Source organism: Pseudophryne corroboree, chromosome 5 (assembly GCF_028390025.1).
Source record: "Pseudophryne corroboree isolate aPseCor3 chromosome 5, aPseCor3.hap2, whole genome shotgun sequence".
NCBI lineage: Eukaryota > Metazoa > Chordata > Amphibia > Anura > Myobatrachidae > Pseudophryne > Pseudophryne corroboree.
This window is the reverse complement of record NC_086448.1, coordinates 758,009,681-758,022,589: the sequence shown is the minus strand read 5'-3', so window position 1 is coordinate 758,022,589 and position 12,909 is coordinate 758,009,681. Positions and strand designations below refer to the sequence as shown.

The following is a 12,909-nucleotide window of genomic DNA, read 5'->3' as shown; positions in this document are numbered from 1 at the left end:
CAATATGCGCAATATGTATAACGTGCTCTACCTGGCGCAGTGTGTATAGGAGGTTCTACCTGATGCAATGTGTATAAGCGGCACTATTGTGTGGTATAATGTTATTTAGTACTATTATGTGGTCACGCCCCTTCCCCACGAAACAACGCCCCTAAAAAAAATTCCGGCGCACACTGTCCATGCTTTCACCTATAGGAATGGGAGCACCAAGCGTTATAGTATGTACCTATTTTTGCCCTTCTAACTTAAAAATGTGCCCTCACGAATGAAAAATGTGCCCTCCCCGTGATCAGCACCCTGCCCTAAAAAAATCCTAGAGTGAACACTAATAATCATAGTTTTCTATACTTCTGGAACATCTGGGACACTGACAAACTCTAAAGGTGGGTACACACTAGGCGACATGCTCTATGAGCGACGTCGCCTGGTGTTTCCCCCTCCCGGGCGGTCAGCACTGAGCGATAGGACGTTCATATCGCTCAGTGACATCACGCAGCGGCTGGGCGTCCAGATCGCCAGTCCAGATTGAGCTGCCTGCACGGCCGACAGCGAGGGTCGTTGACGACCCGGGGGGGCGCGCATCGATGGTCGCCGGTGCTATACACACTTGCAGAGAAAATGAGCGACGTCGCTCATTTTCTCTGCAAGTGTATATGCACCTTTAGAGGCTTTTCTGGACTTTCGAGCAGGAAAAACTGTGCAGAACCCAGTGTAGCCATGCCTCCTCTTTTTAACTTCATTTCTATTTGCCAATATTTTCTTAGCGCACAGAAATGCATCAAAATAAAAATATCTAGAGCCAAATCAAACAGAGCAATGCTGCCACCTGAATAAGTCAATACAACAAAAAACGAAACATCTCTGGGGGGGGGAGATACATTTTTACCTGTTCAAGAACATCCAGCTTCAATTCCAGCTTGCTGAGTACAACATCTCCGCCCCAAAGCGACAGCTGCAGATCCGAAGGCTTCAAATTCTTGATATATCGATTCACATAGCTCATTAAAATCGGAGTCACATAAGACTCCAACATTGTTGGATTATGCCAGGACTCAGTTCTTCTTTACCTGTGCTTCAGGAAACAAAACAAACGGAGTGTTGCAAAGGTTGCAATGATGCGTAACACATAAATGCATCACGCGACGTACGCTGGAGTACGACAGCATGCGTATAGTGATAATTAATAAGAATACATTTTTCTGGAGTAAATTACCAATTAATGTAAAGATAATTATAAAAGTGAAGAAATGCTACTGAAATACCCCCAGATCTATGGTCAGATAAATTAGCTGTGTCACAAGTGTCTATCTGGAATGACTTTAAGATGTTATTATTGCATACAGGTGTCCAAATCTGGTTCCACAAGGTAACGGCATTATCCTGCTAACATAAACAAGTATGACAGTTATAATTACACACCTTTAATATAGTAAATTAAATGTGTTTCAATTGTTGTTGCAATTCATAGGTGTGTATTCAATAAGAGTCGGAAACTGCCGTCTTGTTGGAAAGGAGGCAGTTTCCGACTGGAATAGGTCGGAAGGGGTTCCGACATATTCAATATGGGCAAATTTTTTCAATGCTGTCGGAAAGCAGGTGGATCGGCGGAATACCAGCCGATCCGCCTGCTGCTGTCGTAAACGGGGCCAAATCCGACAGGTTTTGGCCCCCTTTCCGACAAACTCAATCCGACTTGAAAACAAGTCGGATTGAGGTGAGGAGATGGGGAGCGGTACAGGGAGCGGAGATGAGAGGCACCTTGACGGCCGTCCCCCGGCCAGGCACCTCTCTCCCTGCAGTGCCTCCCCCGCAGACATCACCCCCACTGCCAGCTCCGGCTGCCGATCTCAGCTCCCCCGCCAGCCGCCACACTGTTCCCCCCCCTCACTGTTCCCCCCCGGCCGCTGCTGTCAGCGCACCCGGCAACCGCTGGCAGCAGCAACAGGGCAAGACACAGGGAACGGCCAGATCCGACAGTCGGATTTGGCCGCTCTTTGAATAGGGGTTGTCGGGTCCATTCTGACAACTCAATGTCGGAATGGACCCAACTCTTATTGAATATACCCCATAGTAACACACCTGCTGGCGATTGGATACTGGATTACATAACCTTAGCTTTATGTACTGTACAATTAAACCACAAATGAAATGTAACTCACACAGAGACAGCAGAGAAACTACGGGGTAAATTTACTAAAATGGGAGTTCTATTTAAGATGGGATGTTGCCCATAGCAACCAGATTCTAATTCTCATTTATCTAGCACCTTCTAGAAGAGAATACCTGGAATCTGATTGGTTGCTATGAGCAACATCCCATCTTAAATAGAACTCACTTCTTTGTAAATTTACCCCTATAAGAGGCTGAGAAAGAGCTCACTGCAAGTCACTTGTAATCAGACCCACATTACATGCACAGAGAACAATGTGGATATTGGCCCATATGCAGAGCCATATGCAGCTACAGGTATGCAAACGCACCAACTCCTATGTTTGTTTTCATATTCACAATCATTATCAGTGCGCACTTACACCAGCTCTGTCTTTGGGGCAAGAGATCACTGCATCTGCACCATTATGAATAGGCCGCAGTTCCATAAACATATCCTACATGTGCACCCCCACTATCACCCAGTTATGCAAATTCAACAGCAAGCAGAGATGCAATTGAACCTCGCAGGACTCTTGAATCGCCAATAGATGTGCACACCTGGCTTCAGCGTACGTTCAGTGCTAAAGCGGCAAAACACATCTGTATGCAAATCTGCATCGCCCTCCGAATGTCTCATCAAGAAAAATCACAGGCGATGGCATCCAGGCTACTGGCTGCCTGATACTAAAGCAGCCACGCTACCCACTAACCTGTTATTTCATACATATTCATGGATTCACTGATATAGATAGATAGATAGATAGATAGATAGATAGATAGATAGATAGATAGATAGATAGATAGATAGACTTACCATACTGTCCCTTTAAACTGGGACGCTCATGGATTACAGTTTCTGTGGCTGATTAAAACCAGATGAAATGCAGCTTTGAGCCAGCCACAGGAACTGTGTACTTCAGGAGTGTCCCGATTTATAGAGATGGTGTGTGTATACTAGAAGTATTTGGCCATACTTGTTAATTATTGAATTCAGGTGTTTCAATCAGACCCTTGGCTACAGGTGTATAAAATCAGGCACCTAGCCATGCAACTTTGTTGGTGTTTATTGGTGGGGTCCCAAGAAGTGCAGCTTTGCTCCAAGGACCTGAACATCGAGTGTCTGAACCAGCCCCGGACATCACTAGCAGATACAGCGGCATCTACCGTAACTAATGAGGATAAAGATTCTAATTTTGAACCTGATACATTGGAAGCGTCTCTGCCTCTAATACACAGTGATTAGTAAATATTCCACTTTTGCCGGACTGTGCTTTGCCTAAATATATGTCTGAGTTCTGTGGACTTATTAGGGGTAATAATAGGAACGGACACCAAATGGTCTGACCATAGAATATATGTATGGAAGCTATAAGAAAGGGGGGAGGGGTGTGTGTGTGTGTGTGATAGATCACCATTTTTGATATTTTCTTACGGTTTTGACTATGGGGTATATTCAATAAGAGTCGGGTCCATATTCCAATATGCAGTTGTCGGAATGGACCTGACAACCCCTATTCAATGGACGGCCAAATCCGACTGTAGTATTTGGCCGTACACAGGTCCTGCGCTGACAGCAGCGGTGCAGGCGGCGGGCGTGAGCGGGATAGCGGCAGGGGGAGCAAGCTGAGGGGGACATGTCTGCAGCAGGGGGAGAGCAGAGATAGGCGGCCGATGGCAGGAGCTGGCTGTGGGGGGAGGCGCTGCAGGGAGAGAGGTGCCTGGCCGGGGGACGGCCAGGCACCTCTCTCCCTGCAGCGCATCCCCCCCCCGCCGATCTCTGCTCCCCCCGCAACACCACTAGTCTCCTCATCTCAATCCGACTTTTTTTTTTTTTAAGTCGGATTGAGATTGCCGGAAACGGGGCTAAAACCTGTCGGGTCTGGCCCCGCTTCCGATAATGCACGCTGATCGGCGGCTGAAACCGCCCATCAGCGTGCACTCCGACAAGTCGGGTTTCCCGACTTGTCGGAATAAACGGGGCACTAATGAATAGGTCGGAACCCCTTCCGACCTAAAACTGTCGGAAGCTGCCATCTTTCCGACAGTTATTGAATATACCCCTATATAGTCAAAATCGAAAGAAATATTGCACTGTTTGTACACAGCTTAACTTTGTGGCAACAATTTGGGGAAGGGCCCTTTTCTATTCCAACATGACTGTGCCCCAGTGCACAAAGCAAGGACTATAAAGACATGGGGGTCTATTCGTGAAGCAGTGACAAGTGTGGAGAAGTTGCCCATGGCAACCAATCAGCTGCTATGTATAATTTTACAGAATGCACTTTATAAATGTTACCTCATCACTGATTGGTTGCCATGGGCAACTTCTCCACTGGCTCAGTTCTTCACGCTGCTTCATGAACAGACCCCATGGTTTGATGAATTCGTTGTGGAAGAACTTGGCTGGCCCGCACAGAACCTTGACCCTGACCCCATTGAGCACCTTCATGATGAACTAGAACGGAGATTATGAGCCAGGACTTTTCACACAACATCCGTGCTCTGACTGAATGGCCACAAATTCCAACAGAAACACTATAAAATCTTGTGGGTAGCCTTCCAAGAAGAGTGGAAACTGCTAGCTGCAAAAGGGGGGCAACTCCATATAAAGTATATGTATTTGAATACAAAGTCATTACAGAGGACCCGGTCATGTGACTGACACTCAGGATCCCACCCGCTTACCAACCCGACAGTTGGAATGCCGACTGATAGGGACTATTCCCACTCATGAGTGTCCACAACATCCAGAGTGGGAGTAGAACCTGTGGCGAGCAGGGGCTTTGCTGCACTCGCCTCGCCTCCCCCCATCCCAGCCAGCATTCTGCTGCCGGGATCCGTATGCTAAAAGCCGGGATCCCCAGCGCCATTACAGTCCCTGTTGGTGTAATGGTCAGGGGTCTGAATACTTTTGTCCATAATATATAAAACACACATACATCACGCATAAATTACAAACAATGACACATATACCCCTTGAGCTATTTCTGGTAATGTAAAGTAACACAGACTCTGCCCCATTATCTACATATAGAAGCCCATACAAGTGTGCATTGCAAGCTATGTTTGCCTGAGCAGCCATAATCAGCAGTTAGCACAGCATTATATTCAGCAGAGTGTTCTGAGACACAAGCTGCAGCCCCCAGCCCAGCCCTGCAGCACCTCTCCCCTCACACCTTCTGCAGGCAGGGTGACAGCTTGCCCTCTGTACTGGCAGCACTGCCCTGTGCCCATATGGTTAGGGACCACAATACACCGCTCCTCCCCCTGGTTACACACCTTCCCGCCACCAGGCTGCTGGGTGAGGCGGGAAACAGCGACCTGTCAGACGGACACTTACACCCCCAGCTGCCGGCGGGTGCCGGGTCCTCCGCTCTGCAGCCGCCTAACGTGTGGGAATCTCGCCCTGCTTCCGGGTGTGTGTGCAGCAGGGCGGATGTGAAGTCATGTAAACAGACAGTGCTGCTGTCGGAACATGGTTCCGGGTCACATGACTTGTGCCTCACTGTGTCTATGTTATTCTCTCACTCACCCCACTACTGTACTCAGTGTACTGTGCCTGGGAGGGCAGGGAGCTGAAGTCACAGACTCACACAGTAGACAGAGCATCATGTGTGTGATGGGGGCATATATACATACATAGTAGATGGCTAGAAATAAATAAATTATATATATATATATATATATATATATATATATATATATATATATATATATATATAAGTAGATAGATAGAAAAACTTGTATGAGCTGCACTCGTCGTAAACTTATTGCGGGTGCCGGTTAAGAAATTATTATAGCAAAGTCCATGTCCACCTGAGCCATTAGGGGTACAGAAGAGCACGGGTAGCCAGCACACCAATTAATATGTAATTTATAAGCCTTTAATTCCATTTTCTCATACGTCCTATAGGATGCTGGGATCACATTAGAACCATGGGGTATAGACACTTAGGATCCGCAGGAGACATGGGCACTTTAAGACTTTGAAAGGGTGTGAACTGGCTCCTCCCTCTATGCCCCTCCTCCAGACTCCAGTTTTAGAATTGTGCCCAGTGAGACTGGATACAGTCCAGGGGAGCTGTACTGAGTTTCTCTGAAAAGACTTATGTTAGGTTTTTTATTTTCAGGGAGGCTGCTGGCACAGTCTCCCTGCTTCGTGGTACTTAGGGGAGAGAGAGGTATGACCTACTTCTAGTGAGTTCTAAGGCTCTGCTTCTGGCTGACAGGACACCATTAGCTCCTGAGGGTGATGATCGCTGGGTACGCCTAGATGCTCACTCCCGCAGCCTGCCGTCACCCCTTTACAGAGCCATAAGTCAGAAGACAGGTGAGTAGCAGAAGAAAGAAGACTTCTAATCTTCAGTGACAGCATTATGAGATACCGCGTGGCAGAGGAAGAATTCTGCGCACCATGCTCTCGTTTCACAGGCGGTGCAGGGCGCGGGGGGGGGGGGGGGGGGTGCACTGGGAAGCATGTATAATTCCTCTGTTTTGGCTGGCAGAAGGGGACATTAGAGCCTAGGCACTGTCCTACCCCCGCCAGAGACATTAATTATTTATTTAAGAGCGGGAAGAAGCGCGCCGTTACGGGGGCGGGACTTCTTCCTCACTCGGCCAGCACAGCTCAGTGCCATTTTCTCCTCCAAGCTGCGGAGACGCTGGTCCTCCCTCACTGCTGACACAAGTATCAGGGTGCTAAAAAGGGGGGAGGGGGGCACAGTGTAATTTGGGCAGTTTATTTCAGAGTAAAAGCGCTGCAAGTCTGTTATCATGATTCTATTCACAGACTTTGTATGATTGCGCTGGGTTGTGAGCTGGCAAAAATCCTCTCTGTGTCCATCTGACAGTCTTACTGTGGGTCTGTCTCCTATAAGCCCGGTGTGTCTGTTGGTGTTTGGTACACGTGATGGTGTGTCGACATGTCTGAGGCTGAGTGCTCTTCCCAGGAGGAAGCTATATTAGGGACACAGACGTATGAGGGGGTGACCGTGTCGGCACCGCCGTCTCCTGACTGGGTGAATGTCTTGAATGCAAATATGGAGCATATCAGTAAGAGATTAGTAAAAATCTGTGGAAGATGTATTGTTACAGGTCCAGGACCCCTGGGGGTCGCTAAAACGTTCTTTTGCCCAGTTGTTACACACTGAACCGACACGGACACTGATTCCAGTGTCCACTATAGTGATTCCAGTTTAGATCCAAAATTGGAAACGCATTCAATACATGATTATGGATATAAAAGATGTGTTACCTATCACTGAGAACCCTGCTGTTCCTGATAAACGGGTCTGTATGTATAAAGAGAAGAAACCGTAGGTAACGTTTCCTCCCTCTCATGACCTGAATGCTCTGTTTGAAAAAGTCTGGAAAAGTCCTGACGGAAAGTTGCAAACAAGGCCCTGTCACGGTTGTCTAAAAAGGTGGCTCTGCCAGCACCGGGCACGCCGGCCCCTAAGAACCCAGCAGATCGTAAACAAGAAACTACATTTAAATCCATTTATGCGACCACAGGTACGCTACTCAGACCTGCCATTGCATCGGCGTGGGTGAGTAGTGCTATTGAAAAGTGGGAAGATAACTTGTCATCTGATATAGATGCTCTGGATAAGGTAGCATCCTCTTGACGCTGGGTTATATCAAGGACGCTGTGGCGTACCTCAGGGAAACTGCGAGAGATTTCGTCCTTTTGGGATCAAAGGCCAAATGCCATAGCGGTCTCGGCTAGGCGAACATTGTGGGCTCACCAATGGAATGCTGATGCAGACTCCAAGTGAAATATGGAGTCTCTCCCATACAAGGGTGGTGTCTTGTTTGGGGATGACCTCGATGATTTGGTACCTACGGCTACCGCGGGTAAGTCATCCTTTTTACCTTATGTTCCTCAACAACAAAAGAAAACGCACCACTATCAGATGCAGTCCTTTCGGCCCATTAAATACAGAAGAGGGCGAGGCTCTCCCTTCCTTGCTAGTAGAGGAAGGGGATGAGGTAAAAGATCACAAGCCTTGGCGGGTTCGCAGTAGCAGAAGTCTACCCCGTCTTCTGCCAAATCCACCGCATGACGCTGGGGCTCTCTTGCGAGAGTCCGCACCGGTGGGGGTGCGTCTAAAACTTTTCAGTCAGTTCTGGGTTCGTTCGGGCCTGGACCTGTGGGTTTTACAAATAGTGTCCCAAGGGTACAAACTGGAGTTTCAAGACGTTCCCCCTCGACGATTTTTCAAATCGGTCTTGCCAGTTTCTCCTCCGAAAAGCGATGTGGTATGCGAAGCTGAAAAATAAATAAATAAATAAATGTTGTGTCAGAATCAAGTCATTATCCTGGTTCCCCCGTCACAACAGGGAGAAGGCTTTTATTCAAGCTTTTTCGTGGTCCCGAAGCCGGACGGCTCGGTCAGGCCAATCCTAAACCTGAAATCCCTAAATTTCTACCTGAAGAAGTTCAAATTCAAAATGGAATCTCTCACAGCAGTGATCTCCAGTCTGGAGGAAGGAGATTTCATGGTTTCGGTGGACATAAAGGATGCCTACTTACATGTTCCCATTTATCCTCCGCATCAGGCTTATCTGAGATTTGAGATTCAGGATTGTCATTACCAATTTCAGACGTTGCCGTTTGGTCTATACACGGCTCCGAGGATTTTCGCCAAGGTGATGGCGGAAATGATGGTTCTCCTTTGCAAACAAGGAGTCACTATTATCCCGTAATTGGATGATCTCCTGTTAAAGGCGAGATCCAGGGACCAGTTGGTGCGAAACATTGCACTCTCCCTGACAGTTCTTCAACAACATGGTTGGCTACTAAACTTGCCAAAGTCACAGTTGATTCCAACAACGCGATTGTCGTTTTTAGGAATGATACTGGACACAGAACTTCAGAGAGTTTTTCTTCCAGTGGAAAAGGCTCTGGAGATCCAGAGTCTGGTCAAACAAGTTCTGAAACCAGCAAGAGTGTCAATCCATCAATGCATTCGGTTGCTGGGGAAGATGGTTGCCGCCTATGAGACCATTCAGTTTGGCATGTTCCATGCCAGAGTGTTCCAGTGGGACCTGTTGGACAAGTGGTCCGGGTCCCACCTACACATGCACCGGAGGATAATCCTGTCTTCCAAGACCATGGTCTCACTCCTGTGGTGGCTGCACAGCTCTCACCTCCTAGAGGGGTGCAGGTTCGGGATCCAGGACTGGATCCTAGTAACCACGGATACAAGCCTCCGAGGCTGGGGGGCAGTCACGCGGGGAAAAAACTTCCAAGGAAGATGGTCGAGTCAGGAAACTTGTCTCCACATAACCGTTCTGGAGTTAAGGGCCATTTACACCGGCCTTCTGCAGGCGGAACATCTTCTTCGAGATCTACCCGTACTGTTCCAGTCGGACAATGTAACAGCAGTAGCATACATAAACCGTCAGGGCGGAGCGAAAAGCAGAGCGGCGATGGCAGGAGCCACAAGGATTCTCCGCTGGGTGGAAAAGCATACAAGCGCTCTGTCAGCGATCTTCATTCCAGGAGTGGACAACTGAGAAGCAGACTTCCTCAGCAGACACGATCTCCATCCAGGAGAGTGGGGCCTCCACCAAGAAGTCTTCGCAGTGGTGACAAGTCGTTGGGGAGTTCCTCAAGTAGACATGAAGGCATCTCGTCTCAACAAGAAGCTTCAGAGATATTGTTCCAGGTCAAGGGACCCTCAAGCAATAGCAGTGGATGCACTGGTGACACCGTGGGTGTTTAAGTCGGTGTATGTATTCCCTCCACTTCCTCTCATTCCAAAAGTTCTAAAGATCATAAGAAGAACAAAGATTCGGGCAATCCTCATTGTCCCAGATTGGCCAAGGAGGGCTTGGTATGCAGATCTTCAGGAATTACTCATAGGAGATCCCTGGCCTCTTCCTCTGCGCGAGGACCTGTTACAACAGGGGCTGTGCATGTATCAGGACTTACCGTGGCTGCGTTTGACGGCATGGCGGTTGAGCGCAAAATCCTAGCCCATAAGGGTATTCCCAGTGAAGTCATTCCCACACTTATTCAGGCCAGAAAAGGGGTAACGTCTAAACATTACCACTGTATTTGGAGAAAATATGTTTCTTGGTGTGAATCCAAGAAGGCTCCTACGGAAGAGTTTTAGCTAGGACGTTTTCTCTATTTTCTACAAGCAGGTGTGGATGCGGGCCTAAAATTAGGCTCAATTAAGGTACAGATTTCAGACTTATCGTTTTTCTTTCAGAAACAATTGGCCTCCCTTTCAGAATTTCAAACTTTCGTGAAAGGCGTGTTGCACATCCAACCTCCATTTGTGCCTCCAGTGGCACCATGGGATCTTAATGTGGTGTTGCAGTTTCTTCAATCACATTGGTTTGAACCTTTACAGAAGGTGGAGTTGAAGTTCCTCACTTGAAAAGTGGTCATCCTGTTGGCCTTGGCATCTGCAAGGCGGGGGTCTGAATTAGCGGCCTTGTCTCACAAGAGCCCTTATTTGATCTTCCATGAAGATAGAGCTGAATTGAGGACACGTCAGCAATTTCTGCCAAAGGTGGTTTCCTCTTTCCACATAAACCAATCCATGGTGGTGCCGGTGGCTACTGACGCCTTCGCGGAGTCAAAGTCTCTGGATGTGGTCAGAGCTTTGAAGATTTATGTCGCCAGAACGTCTCAGATTAGGAAAACAGAGGCTCTGTTTGTCCTGTATGCTCCCAACAAGATTGGGTGTCCTGCTTCCAAGCAGACCATTGCACGCTGGATCTGTGGTACGATTCAGCGTGCTCATTCCACGGCAGAATTGCCGTTACTGAAATCGGTGAAGGCCCATTCTACTAGAAAGGTGGGCTTGTCCTGGGCGGCTGCCCGGGGGGTCTCGGCGTTACAGCTTTGCCGAGCAGCTACTTGGTCGGGATCAAACACTTTTACTAAGTTTTACAAGTTTGATACCTTGGCCGATGATGACCTCAAGTTTGGTCAATCGGTGCTGCAGAGTCATCCGCACTCTCCCGCCCGTTCTAGAGCTTTGGTATAACCCCTTGGTTCTAATGTGACCCCAGCATCCTCTAGGATGTATGAGAAAATAGGATTTTAATACCTACCGCTAAATCCTTTTCTCTTAGTCCGTAGAGGATGCTGGGCGCCCGTCCCAGTGCGTACTGTATCTGCAGTTGTTAGTTGTGGTTACACACATGTTGTGTTTTACGTTTATTGTCAGCATGTTGCTGCAATTGTTCATGCCGTTGGCTTGTGTTCTGTTGAATGCCACGGTGTGCGGCATGTTTGAGGTGTGAGCTGGTATGAATCTCACCTTAGTTTAACAATAAATCCTTTCCTCGAAATGTCCGTCACCCTGGGCACAGTTCCTATAACTGGAGTTTGGAGGAGGGGCATAGAGGGAGGAGTCAGTTCACACCCTTTCAAAGTCTTAAAGTGCCCATGTCTCCTGCGGATCCCGTCTATACCCCATGGTTCTAATGTGACCCCAGCATCCTCTACGGACTAAGAGAAAAGGATTTACCGGCATGTATTAAAATCCTATTTATAACAGCAATGCTTAGACATAGTGTTCAGAAAAGTCACAAAAATGCAGTCAATGATCCGGGTATAGCATATTCACCCATTCCTTCCAGATATAAAGTTTAGAAAACCATCAGTCAACGAATTTGTTTCGGTGGTAACAGCCACCTTCAGTCCTGGATGAATTAGAACAGCGGTTATAGAACAAAACTGGGCAAAGACAGACAGACATAGAGGTAGGAAGGCCCTGCTCGCAAGCTTACAATCTATAGTATATATAGAATCCAACAGAATCCAATAAAATGTACTCACCAGGGACTTTTAACAAGCAATGCTTTACTTGACCTGTCAACAGGTCATGTCGACGTTTCGACCACAACACGGCCGTCATCATGTATATAAATGATGTTCGAGATACTTTCGCACCTGCATTGTTTACATTAAAAGTAATTTTCTCTTATGTCCTAGAGGATGCTGGGGTCCACAGTAGTACCATGGGGTATAGACGGGTCCACCAGGAGCCATTGGCACTTTAAGAGTTTGAGAGTGTGGGCTGGCTCCTCCCTTTATGCCCCTCCTACCAGACTCAGTTTAGAAAATGTGCCCGGAGGAGCCGGTCACAGCTAGGGGAGCTCTACAGAGTTTCCTTAGTAAAAGTTATTTTTTAGAGTTTATTGTTTTACAGGGATGCTGCTGGCAACAGCCTCCCAGCAGCGAGGTACTTAGGGGGGGAGCAGTGTCCGCCCTGCGGGGTCGGAGCCACTGTCTCCGCTGACTGGACACTGAGCTCCAGAGGAAATAGTTCGTTCCCCGCCACAGGGGATCGCTCACCCCAGCAGCATGCCGCCAGCCCCTTGCAGAGCTGAAGTTTGTGGCGAGTGAGACACCGACCCCCCCTAGCAAGCGGGGGGCCGGTGTGAAAATGGCGGCATCAGGGTAGGAGCGCAGTATTAACTGCGCTCCAGGAGGCTCAGCGGTACACTGTGCGGCGCTGTGAGGGGCACCCTGAGCCAGCGCCTACACCCTACACTGGTCACACAGCCTGTCGGGGTCCCAGGATCTCAGCCAGCATCAAACCTCAGGCCAGTATAATCGTACGAAGAGCAAGAAGACAGCGCCATTATGGGGACGGAGCTTCTATTCAGAGCGGACCCAGCAGGGTTCAGCGCCATTTTCCTGCCTGCACAGCACTGTCCAGGAAGAAGCAAGTCCCTCCAAAACAACTCCAGCTATCTCTCACGGTACCAGGGGGTTGTAAAAGGGGG

The 12,909-nt window shown here is 48.3% G+C and overlaps 1 protein-coding gene across 5 annotated transcripts in view; it reads right to left on the bottom strand.

The window, feature by feature from the left end:
• Window positions 1-5,603, bottom strand: part of VPS13B (vacuolar protein sorting 13 homolog B) — a 1,616,194-nt gene extending 1,610,591 nt beyond the window's left edge. For 2 of the 5 annotated variants that reach the window (XM_063924189.1, XM_063924185.1), the window contains exons 1-2: window positions 5,492-5,603; window positions 887-1,072 (exon numbers count right to left, since the gene is read on the bottom strand). In XM_063924189.1, the coding sequence (XP_063780259.1) occupies window positions 887-1,033 (147 nt within the window). In that variant the 5' untranslated portion in view covers window positions 1,034-1,072; window positions 5,492-5,603. Of the gene's footprint in view, window positions 1-886; window positions 1,073-5,430 lie in introns of all 5 variants that reach the window. The other 3 variants (XM_063924187.1, XM_063924188.1, XM_063924186.1) reach the window with 3 other exon arrangements.
• Window positions 5,604-12,909: the final 7,306 nt, after the last annotated feature.